This window comes from Artemia sp. Qi Xiang Cuo, chromosome 2 (genome assembly GCF_049724085.1).
Source record: "Artemia sp. Qi Xiang Cuo chromosome 2, ASM4972408v1, whole genome shotgun sequence".
In the NCBI taxonomy this organism is placed as follows: domain Eukaryota; kingdom Metazoa; phylum Arthropoda; class Branchiopoda; order Anostraca; family Artemiidae; genus Artemia; species Artemia sp. Qi Xiang Cuo.
In genome coordinates this window covers 24,226,603-24,239,777 of record NC_142795.1, presented here as the reverse complement: position 1 = coordinate 24,239,777, position 13,175 = coordinate 24,226,603, and the positions used below count along the sequence as shown (strand labels likewise).

General features: G+C 34.8%; 2 protein-coding genes across 3 annotated transcripts in view; both read left to right on the top strand.

Moving 5' to 3' along the window:
* The window catches only part of Ltn1 (E3 ubiquitin-protein ligase listerin), a 131,814-nt gene extending 128,837 nt beyond the window's left edge, over window positions 1–2,977 (top strand). The window contains exon 20 of the mRNA XM_089106012.1: window positions 2,969–2,977. Coding sequence (XP_088962138.1) covers window positions 2,969–2,977 — 9 coding nt within the window. The remainder of the gene's footprint in view (window positions 1–2,968) is intronic.
* The window catches only part of Srp54 (splicing regulatory protein 54), a 52,226-nt gene that overhangs the window by 10,192 nt on the left and 28,859 nt on the right, over window positions 1–13,175 (top strand). For both annotated transcript variants that reach the window (XM_089099828.1, XM_089099823.1), the window contains exon 2: window positions 3,278–4,195. In XM_089099828.1, coding sequence (XP_088955954.1) covers window positions 3,285–4,195 — 911 coding nt within the window. In that variant the 5' untranslated portion in view covers window positions 3,278–3,284. The remainder of the gene's footprint in view (window positions 1–3,277; window positions 4,196–13,175) is intronic.

The following is a 13,175-nucleotide window of genomic DNA, read 5'->3' as shown; positions in this document are numbered from 1 at the left end:
TGAAAACGTGCAATGATGTCGAAGTTATAGACATACAAATTAGGTATAGATTAGGCATGCACCAAGGAAGCAGACCAGCTTCTCTATCCCCTAAAATCATTGTACGAGTCTGGCTCTTTTCATGCAAGCTGTTTCCTTCTAAGCAAACAAAATGCCATCAATCTACCACCTTTTATTGCCCTGGCAGATTATATATAGGCCTATAATAATATGTATACAGCTGATTCCCCCATTTTATTTTGCTGATGACAATGAACAATGCTTTTCACCCCGTTTTAAAATTTGCTGGCTTCTATTATAGTGGAAATCAGATTTTTGATTCTTGAAACAACCCCATTTTATAACTTAGGTTTTCAAAAACAAAACTTATTTTTTAAATGAAGCTGTTTCTTAAACTCAGAGAATTAATATTCAAATTTATATGCAGTCAAACTGCATACAACAACACCAACATGCATGCAGTAAAACTGCTTATTAGCTCCACTATTGTGAAACCCGTCAATTGAATAATATACTTCTTATTTGCTAGTTTGTTTTTATTAAACAGTTTTACATATATAATTTAGCTACGGTAGTGGTATTTAGTGTTCAACATATTTTACTTTGAATTAGAGTTTTGTAAGTTTTTTTTTCTTTTGCTCAATCAAGACAACTTCCTTTCCTTGATGCATCAACAAAGTTAAGAGTTCTATTTCCTCAATACATCTACAAAGTTAGCATGACATCTTTTTGGCTCAATTGACCTTTTCTTTTGAATTCTGATTATGCTTGGTTGCACTTTGACCTAAATCCATAACTAAACTAAAAAAATCTATAACTAAAACCAAGCATGTATGCACCATTGTTTCTTGGAGGGGATTCAGTTAAAAAAAAAAATAATAAGGAAAACAGAAAATTGAAGACAGTGGAGAAGAATTTCAAGCATGATAAGCTCAAGTCCTTCATCATCACCGGATGAAGGCCGGTGCGATTTGGACATGGCGATCCTTAGGTCTGCTGGGAGAGCCCCTTGATAGATGGATATAAGATATCTGACAGCAGGCTTGGAATACGGGAGAAAATCGTGAAACTTGATTTATAAACATTTAGGGAAAGACATTTAGCATTGGACCAGCGGATAAATCCCCCAAAAAGGTCCAATAGTTTAGCAATCATGTCAGACTCCGTTCCTACTGCAGTATCAAAGGTAGGCCTGCTGTCATCAACGAAAGTGACGAGAGCGTTCTCCTCCTGTAAAGGCAATTGACTTTTTTGAGCATTCAAGCGACATTCATCATCACCGGAAAAAGTGAAATTTAAGCAAACAATTGCTGCCCGGGAAATTTCACTTTTTTGGGTGATGATGAATGTCGCCATTCCATGGATTGTTGTTTTGATTCTCACCCATTTCCTTACCATTCCATCACTCATAATGTTTTGTCCGTAAACTTCACAGATCTCACGATGAATATCGACCAGTTTTAAGCCTTTAGCACTAAGAAATCGTATAACAGCCTGTACTTCACAATCGGCGGGACTCACGATTGTCGGAGGCATCTTAAACACTCAGTAAACAACGTATACAATTAAAAATCAGACTGTAATGGTGTCAGTGCGTAGACAAGAGATGTAGGTAACCAGCGTGCATGCGCAGAACGGCGACAGTAGCACTGTGGCGGCGTAATCGTAAAACGGTACTTACTTAAAAAACATGTCTCGTACATACAGCCAATTAACATAAAAGCCGAGTTTGTTGATTTTGAATTAAAATCAAGTTGGTGGATGTAAACAAAAACTTGAAAGCCGTGGCTAATTGGAGTAAAGCCAAGACAGATAGTCTCAGTGAGAGGCAAAGCTGGCATAACCTTTTTCAGAATTGTATTAAAAATGATTCATTTCACTTATATAAAACTTATTGTTAATAGTTAAAAAAAATTTATCTGTTTCTATGAGTAAACCCAGTGAAACTAGGAGATGAACTAGGTACTAGGGAATAACTAGATAATATTTTTTATCTCAATTTTCTAAATGTTTGTAAAGTTTCTTAAGATTCTTCTTTTATTTTTCTTTATTTCATTTTTTATAGAGACAAAAAAGTATTACGTAGCTCTTGAATATATGAGAGACCTAATTTATTTGAAAATATTGTCCAGTATACTGTGAAAATACTGTCATTATTTTGTAGAAACTGAAAATACTGTGCTGTTTGATAATCCTTACTGTTAATGTATGTATCCAAAGTATCATATAATTCAGTTAAAACAATATAAAAATAAGAATGTTCGTTGTTACTATTTTAGAGAAATGGGAATACAATTCCTTAAATACAATAGTGTCTGAGAGTTCCTACTTGAGAGGCAGCTTATTCAACTTGTTCCTGTAAGAGTAATTAAAACTTGATAGTAATTATTACTCACTACTATGATTGAATGAGCCAAAAAAAGAAACTTTTATGATAGAGAAGAAAGTCATCTAATCTGAAAAATTTCAAGGATAACTGGTTAAGTGCATGACTCACATAGTTGACTTTAATTTGGCTACATAGAAGTTTCACGATGTATATATTGTAGACTGCACAGCAGACTTTTTTTTTCGTTCACAAGAAGATCTATCTAGTTCCTGTTTTTTGTCCGTTATTAGCAACTTCTTGAATATAGTTATGGTTGCTGCTGAGGAGGTTGATTCTTGTATTTAAACAGCTTGAATTAGTAACCTCAAGTCCTAAATCACTTGCAAAACTATTCGACCGGACAAATATAATCTAGGTACATCTGTTTTCAAAGTTTATGCCAGGAATTTCAGTTCGACTCATAAAAAACTTTTTCTCATGTTGAAGGGAATGAAATAGACTTGTAAGAGTCAAAATAGGGGATTGGTCTAAAAAGCACTTTCGGCTATGGTCTTTCAATCTGTTAGGAAGACTCTTGTAGACCAGTCTTAGGTGAGGTTTTTTCAATTTCTGTATATTTAAGTATGTTTATGTTTGTAGGTGGCATAGCACTGTTCTTTAGGTGGGTTAGCAGAATTTTGTTCTAGGAGGACGAGGGCCAAATATAGAAAAATATATAATTTTTCAGTCACAAATTGTTGAGGTATATCGCTGGGTTGGATGTTGCTGGGGCCAATCTTAGGGGGGGGGGGGGTTGAGCTTCCACTTTGGGTGACTGGGTCTTTAGTTTCCTGTATTTTTTGGCATTTTGATGCCTCGCAGACCTAAAACTCTTGGTGTGAAAACCTACATTATCTAAATCTTCTGTGTGGAACTATCCCTCTAAACTGTGTTCTTTTTCTTTTATAGGTCATTCATGATGACAAATAAGGAAGAAGATGAAGAAAATTCTAATCCTTCAATTCCAAGTAGGGTTATTCAAGTTGCCAACATTGCTGCCCAAACAACTCGAGACCAGATGCAGACTTTATTTGGGTATATTGGCAAGTTGGAAGACATTCGCCTATATCCCACTAGTCGTGACATGACTGGAATGCCTATTCAAACACGACTCTGCTATGTCAAGTACATTAATGAAAGATCACTTCCTGTTGCCTTACAGCTGAATAACACCATTTACATTGACAGAGCACTGATTGTTACACCTTGGCTAGATGGGGATATTCCAGATGAGACACCTGCTCTAGAAATAGCTTCTACTGGAATCCCTGGGCTCCTTGAACCTAAATTGCCGAATCACTGTGTAAATCACATCCAGGGCATTCCTCCAAAGACAATGCTATCCACCTATGATCCAAATTTGCGTTTGAACAAACTGCCTCCTTATCCAATATTGCCCGCTCGTACAGATGGACGTACAATGGAGGAAACTCGGCGTACATTAGTTTTAGTTGACATTGATTCTAATGTAACTGCAAAAGAAGTTTTTGATTTCTTTTCTGAGGTTGGTTCTAAAGTGGCTTATTACCGTTTGTGTAAAAGTCAAGAAGATGAAGATGCCCATTATGGTCTTATTGAATTTGGAAAACAAGAAGATATAGTGAATGCATTTAAGCAGAATGGAAAAATGCTTGGAAGTAAAGAAGTAAAGATAGCACATTCAATTACAAATATACAAAAACCCCAAATGAAAAGTAGTGACGTGGTGCAGAAAGAAATTGAAGAAGCAATGAAGATGGCAAAAGACAGTTCTTTGTTATTTTCTGCTCTTGATGGAGACAAGAAGAGAAGCAGGAGCAGAAGTCTTTCAAGAGGAAGACATCGAAGGTGCTTTTCTCATCTTCTTTTTCTTTTTTAAATAATTAATGCTTTTGGATTTTCGAATTCGTAGCAACAACTATATATATATATATATATATATATATATATATATATATATATATATATATATATATATATATATATATATATATATATATATTACTGGGCCCTGGCACTCGGCAGGCTTCTATATCATATAGATTCTCGTTGTCGCTTGTCTTCTAAACACAGACCATTTGAACCTTTTCGTGATGTCACGACGTCTAAATGGATTTTCAATTATAAGTGGTGCCTGTGTAAAATGATATTTTTTTATTGGGCCTCTAACTTTCGCATTGGCTTCTCTTTTCGTTGTTATGAAAGACATATCGCCAAACGTGTGTTTCTTTCAATTGTTCAGGTGGTGGGACAAAAACTTCTTTTTTTTCCAATGATTTATCTTGTCCAGGTTTTTGATTTTCAAAGGTATGGAAGGCATTGACGACCAGCTTTGTTTCTTTTAATTGTTCAGGTGGTGGGACAAAAACTTCTTCTTGTGCCTTGGCTTGTTTTTTGTCATTATGAAAGACGTATCGCCGAATCTTTTATTTCTTTTAATTGTTTAGGTGGTGGGACAAAAACTTCTTTTTCTTCCAACGATTTATCCAGTCCATATTTTTTATTTTCAAAAGTATGGTAGGTATTGATGACCTTATCCATGTCAAAATCCAAAACGCAATCATCATCGCTATCATTTTCAATTTGTTTTTTTCGTTACACCTCCTCTTATCTTTCGTCATTATGAAATACGTATAGCTGAACCTTTGTTCTTTTAACAAAGGTGTGGGGCACGCGGCAGGCTTCTATATATAGATTCTCACTGTCACTTGTCTTCTAAACGCAGACAGTTTGAGCCTCTTCTTAATGTAATGACGCCCAAGTGGACCTTAAATTAGAAGTCGTACCTTTGTAAAATTACGTATTTTTTTATTGGACCTTCAACTTTTACCTCGGCTTGTCTTTTGTCATTATGAAACACATATCGCCGAATCTTTGTTTCTTTTAATTGTTCAGGTGGTGGGACAATAACTTCTTTTCTTCCAATGATTTTTCTAGTCCAGGTTTTTGATTTTACAAGGTATGGAAGACATTGACGGCCACCTTTTTTTCTTTTAATTGTTCAGGTGGTGGGACAAAAACTTCTTCTTTTGCCTTGGCTTGTCTTTTGTCATTATGAAAGACATGTCTCCGAAATTTTGTTTCTTTTAATTGTTCAGGTGGTGGGATAAAAACTTCTTTTTCTTCCAACGATTTATCCAGTCCATATTTTTATTTTCAATGGTATGGTTGGTATTGATGACCTTACCCATATCAAAATCCAAAAACAAATCATCATTGCTATCATTTTCAATTTTGACACGTTTTGATTCTTACTGTCCAGGTTGATTTTCATTGACTTGCTGCTCTTCATTTTATATATTTGACTTCCTCACTTGTTTGTTGTCTTATGTCTTCTAACCGTGTGTGTCTTTGCCCTTCATTTTTATTTTTAACACGCTCTAATTGTCGTTTTCGCATATCTTCTAACCGCCCGTGTCTAGACCCCGGCGCCGCGCCGATGAGGGAAGACCGGCGGCGGCGGGGCCAAAACAAGCGCCGCCGGTAAGATGTCGGCGGCGCGCCGCCGGTGTGATCAATGTTGACCGCAAACATTAATGTTTTCATCAGTCTTTCTCAAATCACAGCTTAAATTTACAACAGATTCGAGCGTATTCATGATTTCAAAACTTCACAAGTCACTGGCTGAAAACTGGTCTTCTTCGTTATTCATCAAGAGAAGTAGAAATGTGGTAGAAACGAAATGGCTGTGACGTTTCAGAACCCTTGCATAATACGAGTAGTTGAAGTATCTATTAGTTATGTATTGTTAACATAAATAATTATCAAAATTATTAGTTTTTTTCATCGAGCATTACTGCATATACAACTTCAAATACCGTATCACAAAATTCGTCAGTTATCTGGGTAAAAACTGTGAATATAACTTTGACATTAGAAGCTTAATTTTTTCATAATACCCTTTGCCTATATCTGTTCTGTCACCTTTAAAACAGTTGAAATGGGCGACTTTGATATTGATTGTTTTTTTTTGCTCTTTTGGATTCTTAAAAAGACTTCTTGTGTTAAAAACTGGTTTTTAATTACAATTTTAAAAAAATGCATTTTAAAGTTTGTTGGCTTCTTTATGGAATATTTGTCATGTAGACTTAGGTTGAACTGCTGCTTTTTTATTGCTTTCGGCTACTCTTGTGTAAATTATTCGTTTTTTTCTTTTGGGGATTCATTCCAAAATATAAACTGATAAATACCTAATAGCAGTCAAATTGTAAACTGCTTATTAATGGAGCAAATATGTAAAATTAAAAAATACATGATGAACTCTTCACATGAGAACATTTCAATTATAATGAAACAGAAAACAATTTATGGTTGATTCGGTATGAAAAAATATTAAGTGCTAGCTATTTTCTGGTAAAAAACGAAATGGTCATCTGATTTAATTATAACTAAATAAAATAATATGCAGACTATGGAGATGTTGAGATTTTCATCCTGGTTCGTCACTTTTAATCCAAACGAAATGTTAGGGTAAGACACTTAATATCAGTTATTGAGTTTAAGCTTTGATTTCCAAATGCTCACAAAAATTACCAAATTTAAAAAAGTCGCAACAATAAGTTACCTGTGGTCAAAATGATCAAAGACTCCTCTTTGATTCCTACCCCGGCTCAAAGCTTATGGCCATTTCCATGGAAATCTCCAAAGAGTTTCTTTTTAAAATAGCTTTCAAGCGTAGTTAGGGGTATTTAGCCTTTTTTGCTTTTCTTCAAAGCTTTGAAAAAAGTGTTATACTATTCCAAATGTTACAATTGCTATATTTGTGCATATTTTTGGTAATCATTTGTGGGGTGATCGAATTTTTTAAACCACTGTAGATACGTAAGAACGTTGCAACATCTAGTTCCCTGAGGTCATAAGACTGTCAAAGACTCCTCCTTGAACCTCCCAAATTGAAAGCTTTCATTATGACCTGGCCTTTTAATGTAACTTGGGCACTGGACCAAGGGCGCCATTGTCACTCGAGCACAACGTTAGGTGGGGTTGTCGATATCGCTTTCGTCACACCCATTCGTTTTAGTGTGAATCTGCATGGTACTTATGAATGAATGTTTTCAAATTAAACCCGTTTCATCAATAAGAAAAAAACGGGTTGGACGCATATGTCGCTTTCTCTTTGGACGATAAAACCATGCAAGTGCTGTATCAAGTATAACTCACGAAAATCTTGTTAATTTTTGTCAACTTATCAACTTTTTGGCATCCCTGCTTTTAATAAAAAAATCAAGGTACTATCACTTAAATATAATAACTCCCTTTGCCCCCCCTATGGATACTATCTTGATAGGACACCGTCTCTGCTTTAAATAAAAAAAATATAATTAACTTATTGGCACCCCTGCTTTCAAAAAAAAATCGAGTTATTATCATTTAAATATGATAGCTCACTACCCCGCCCCCCCTCTGGATACCGCCTTGATAAAATGCCGTCTCTGCTTTAAATTAAAAAAGAAAAAATTAACTTTTTGGGATCCCTGCTTTCAATAAAAAAATTTCGAGATATTATTATTTAAATGTAATACCCCCCTACCCCCCCCCTCTTGATACCACTTTGATAGGATACCGTGTCAGCTTTCATTAGAAAAAGAAGTTACTTAATAATTAACTAGGTCACTATATGGTTCAAACAAACACGCAAAATAACGTTAAACAGCTTAGTGTTCCTTGAAAAAAATTGAGGGTATGAGTAAAGGGGTACAAAGACAACAACAAAAATGTTGAAATTATTCAGATATACCTCAAATTATTGGAAAACTGAGTCAGAGATTCGCCGTGGTATTCAATAAGACCCAAAGAATCTAATTAAAAGGGAGCACACACAAAAACCAAATTAGGCCAGTAGCCTATGAGAAATCGCAAAATATCCAAGACAATGAACAAGTCTTAATGGGGGGCCCTGGATCTATCAAAATATTTCAATGGTTTCCCAGGGAATTTGATATCATTTTCTTCTGTCTCCATTTTAAATGATAAAAAATAATTATCCTTTTGGCATCGCTGCTTTCAATAAAAAAAAAGAAGGTATTATCACTTAAAAATGATAGCCCCCTATCCCCCCCTATAGGCAATAATTTATAATTTATTTATGAGTCATATTTCCGGGGTAGCTTCTGAACAATTGAGTATTAAACATTCAGGCGTTCAACAATTGAGTATTAAACATTTAAAAAAAAAAAAAAAAAAAAAAAAAAAAAAAAAAAAAAAATCTGCAAACTTACAATTCAGCTGTAGAAACAATCTGTCGGCTGTCAATTTCAAAATCTAACTGAAGGCTGAAGCTGTATAATAGTGAATTCGTTCTATAATTCTATTCAACTTGAAAATAAAATTCTTGACTATGAACGATGTTAGAAATAGCGATTGGGAAACTACATTCAAAATGATTTAAACTCATTTCATAAAGACGATACTGTTTTTTGTCAACATATGAAGAACTGTGTATATTGCAGTATTTGCAATTGCATATTGCATCTGTCTGATTTTTGCGCAAAGGAACAAAAGAGACGAAAATTAATGAAAGAGAGTAGTGAAGAATTTTGGTTTGCAAAGTAATATTTGGCAGGGAAAGTCACTGGTGATAAATCGCTAGGGGTGGCACCGTGATTGCGTTATTTTCGGGGATTCGGGGAACCAAATTTTTTTTTGGGGTGACGCATAGATTTTCGGGAAAATACCCAAAAATTTTGAGATAGTGCAAGCCCTGCTTGATTTCTAATCAGGAAAATCGAAATACTAAACCACACGAGAAGAAAAGCTCCGACTTTGCGGTTGACGCAATAAAGAATTGCCACAAAATTAATTTAAAGTCGACCGAACGCCACCGCCTCTGTCGGCGGTGGCGCGCCTTTGGCGCGCTGGCGGCGTTACGATACTTCAGTGGCGTTCGACCGGGCCTCTCGTCGGCGGCGTTCGGTCGATTCGCCGGCGCGGCGCCGGGGTCTACCCGTCTTTCCTCTCCGATTTCATTTTTGGCTCGTTTTCAAACTTTGATTACTCCAAATAATGCAGCAATGGCCTTTGCTTTAACTCTCTATATAAGTGTTGTCACAACTGTTGGTCCAAGTTCCAAAATTTACTATCTTATCACGTGCAATATTTCAGGTGTTGGTTCCAAAGAATCATCATTTACAGTAACTGCAACTGCAAATTTTCCTTTTTTGGACCTTTGAGCAGACATTATATTATATAAATAACTGTTGCGTTGGAAACTCAACAATCTTATTTATGCTATGCATAACATCACATAAGGAAATACTTATATGATGTCATAGGAAATGCTTTGATGATGTAATAACATAGTACATGACGTCATTTGGAAAAACCAAAATTAAGGCTCTTAACGATTTTTCTCAGACTTCTGACCTACCTAGATCGTTCTTTTTTTTATGCGAGAATATCCCAAGATACCAATTTTCCCGAAAAAATATGGAACCGTTTTCGAGAACATACATACATGCATAAATACATACATACACAATTATTACTCACATATATATATAGTATATATATATATATATATATATATATATATATATATATATATATATATATATATATATATATATATATATATAAATATAAATATAAATATATATATATATATATATATATATATATATATATATATATATATATATATATATATATATATATATATATATATATATATATATATATATATATATATATATATATATATATATATATATATATACACTATATTTAATTTTAAAAGTTTTGATGCGTATTTTTGTTTTGGAAGCAGCAACATTTAGAATTTCGCTGTGAAAAAGATGATCACTAAGACAATCACAATTGATGCTACTACTACCAATTCACTGCAGCACCTAACTACCTTAGGCCAACACAGCTGCGCCAACTCCTCCTGCAGTCTAATATATGCAAAGCTTCTGTCTTTACCCCCTCCTAAGTTCAAACTCATTTAAATTCTTCCTTACTACTTAGATGGCTGAAAAGAACGATCTTTGCCATTCTATCATCCTTGATCTGCAAAACGTGTCCTAGCCATCTAAAGCTTTTTGCTTTCAAAGAAATAAAAGCTGTTGTACATTAAAGCAAATGCATTCTTCCTTTTTTGTGTTATTTTTTTGCATTATAGCAAATTCAATATTAGTAACTAGAATCTGTTTATCAAGCCTATGTCTTGAGTTAGGACAAGGTGTCAATTACTTTATCCCTTAAACACTTGATCAACTATGTATGCATGCATTTGTGGAAATAAAAAGTAGAACGTCATCCATTTGCCATATATTATGTCTTACAAATAAAAAATTTAAAGTGTCATGCAACCCTCCAAAAATTGGCCATGTTATAAGATTGAATTAAGTGTGACTTCAACAGACAGCCTTTACAATCAGTTTTTTCAATAAACTGAACAGTTGTGAAGGATTTCGAATTAATATAATATGAGCTATAATGTTGTTCAGATAAAGTATAACATTGCATCTTAATTCCCAATAAAGATTGAAAAAGATAGAAATTCATTGTAGGAGATGCAAATCTTCATCTGAGTGCACGACAACGCTGTCGCAAATCTGATCCGAGTATTCCATGGACACAAAAAAGGCCTAAGAGAGCTCGTAAACTAGCACTTAATGACCTCCATCAATAGAAGATAATGTTAATGCTTTCTTAAGATGATAAATGACTCATTTCGTTTTTTAATTATTTTCCGGTAGGGAGGGGGTATTTTCATTCTAGAACAGTTTTCCAAAGTCAAAGCTACTAAATAGAACCGTGACATACTACTGTGATGAGTGTGTACTAGTAATAAGTCAGTGTCCGATCACTTTTCAAAATCAATATTCAGTGTTTGTTAAAAAAATTTACAAATATTTGAATCAGTAGTTGTACAATTAAATCGATTGTTTAAACTAGCATCATCCCGGTGAATCTATCTCTTTCTCTTCCCCTTATAACACCTTGTTCCATATAACACCATCCTGGACATAGCACCCCAGGATCGTTTTAAATATGAATAAATCTGTAAAAAAAAAAAAAAAAAAAATCAGAATTAACTCCCTATTTGAGGTATCCAAGGCCGTATCCAGGAGGGGGGGTTACCCGGTTTGAACCGCCCCCGAAATGTTTGTTTGACTCGTAAAACGTAGCAAAAATGGACATAAACAAATTTTGTATGCGTTTTTTGAGGTTTTTATGTAACCCCCCCCCTAAAAAAATTAGTACCCCCCCCCCTCAACAAAAATCCTGGATGTGCTTCTGGAGGTATCGCCTTCTTAATTTCTTAAGGTATGCAAAAATAGGTTCTTGTCTATGGATACATTTTGGAAGAAAAATTAACCTTTCCAAAAGCTGAATTTTTAACATCTCTGTGTCGTCTTTCTAATCAGTCTTCTTTCCTGAGCTAATTTATATTTTTCATTTGACTATCGTGTCTCTCATTCCTACACAAGTTCAGTCTCTTGACATTTAATGGCATTGAACTTCTTGTCTTATTATTGTCTTTAACAAGTTTTCAAAAACTTGTCTTATGTACGTCTACATAATGATAATTGTGATAATATTTATCTACTACCCAGTTACTTTAAAAAAGTAAATAGTGGCAAAAAATATTAAGAAAAAAAGAAGGAACAAAGAAAAATGACACAAATAATGGAAACGGTCAAACTATGACAGGGTGAATTTAACCATGATAAATGCAAATGTGACTGTAAAATTTTATGTCAGTCTTGCAATAAACCGATTCCGAATATTAAAATAGATTATAGCGTTTCGACTGCGTAGATATTTCCAAAGATATTTTCTTGCAGAATGTGTCCTTTACATGAAAGAAGAGAAGAATGCCCTTAGCCTTTAGAATATTAGTATTACCAGTTGTTCATACAATGCAGGTTTATAACTTAAAAGTTAGAAAAAATCATTTTAATGCCAACAGGAGTAGAGGAGGGGGTCCGACTCGTGACGGGACTCCTTATATGGGCATAGAATAATGACGGGACTCCAAATAAGGGCATAGCCTCCCTAGGGAGAATGATTACGTAATGGGGTCAATGACCTCTTTTTCCAAGGTCGATTTATTTGATGTTTCTATGTGTAATAACACCGGAACGAAGGTTGCACATGCGCATTGAATTCTAACGGGAGCAACGTTATTGATCTAGGATTCGAGGGGGAAGTGAATTTCCGAGAAATTGATTGCGTAATCAAAGTGTGTCAACAACAACAACATCGACCTTGACATTCGCTGAGAGCGTGCACTTACAACATCAACAACATCAACCTTGGAACACCTGTGCTGTCGACCTCAATTCACCTATCGTGAATCAATAATTCCCCTTAGAAACAACAAATTAATTTCCCCTTTCTTGACAGATCAATCAATCAATGACATCATCTGTCAGACTTTAAAAATTTTCGCCTAGAAACATTTCTCCAGGAATAGATCCAAATCATTAATGTCTTTGCCTCGGGAGCAGTTCTACTGGTCGAACTCCAAAGGATATTAATAACCAAAGGCCATGGAAACAGTTCTCCAAAGAAACATCTTAGCGATGAATTGTATTAGCGCGCGAAGAGGTTTCTTATTAATTTGAAATGCGTTAGTGCAGAGATGCCAATAACAAAGGAATACGCTGAATTTACGTTTAGGGATTATTTGCGCGAAACAGATTTAGACAGGTTATGGAATTATTTCGGCGAAACAGATAGACATTTTAAAAGAAGATTTTTGAAGAGATTTTGGAAGAGGTTTTGAGTGTGGTCGTTATAATACACAAGTTTCATTTGAACAGTGTTGTGAGGTCCTCTAACCCAACCCCAAAGGGTTCCAATCCTCCTACCCCAACCC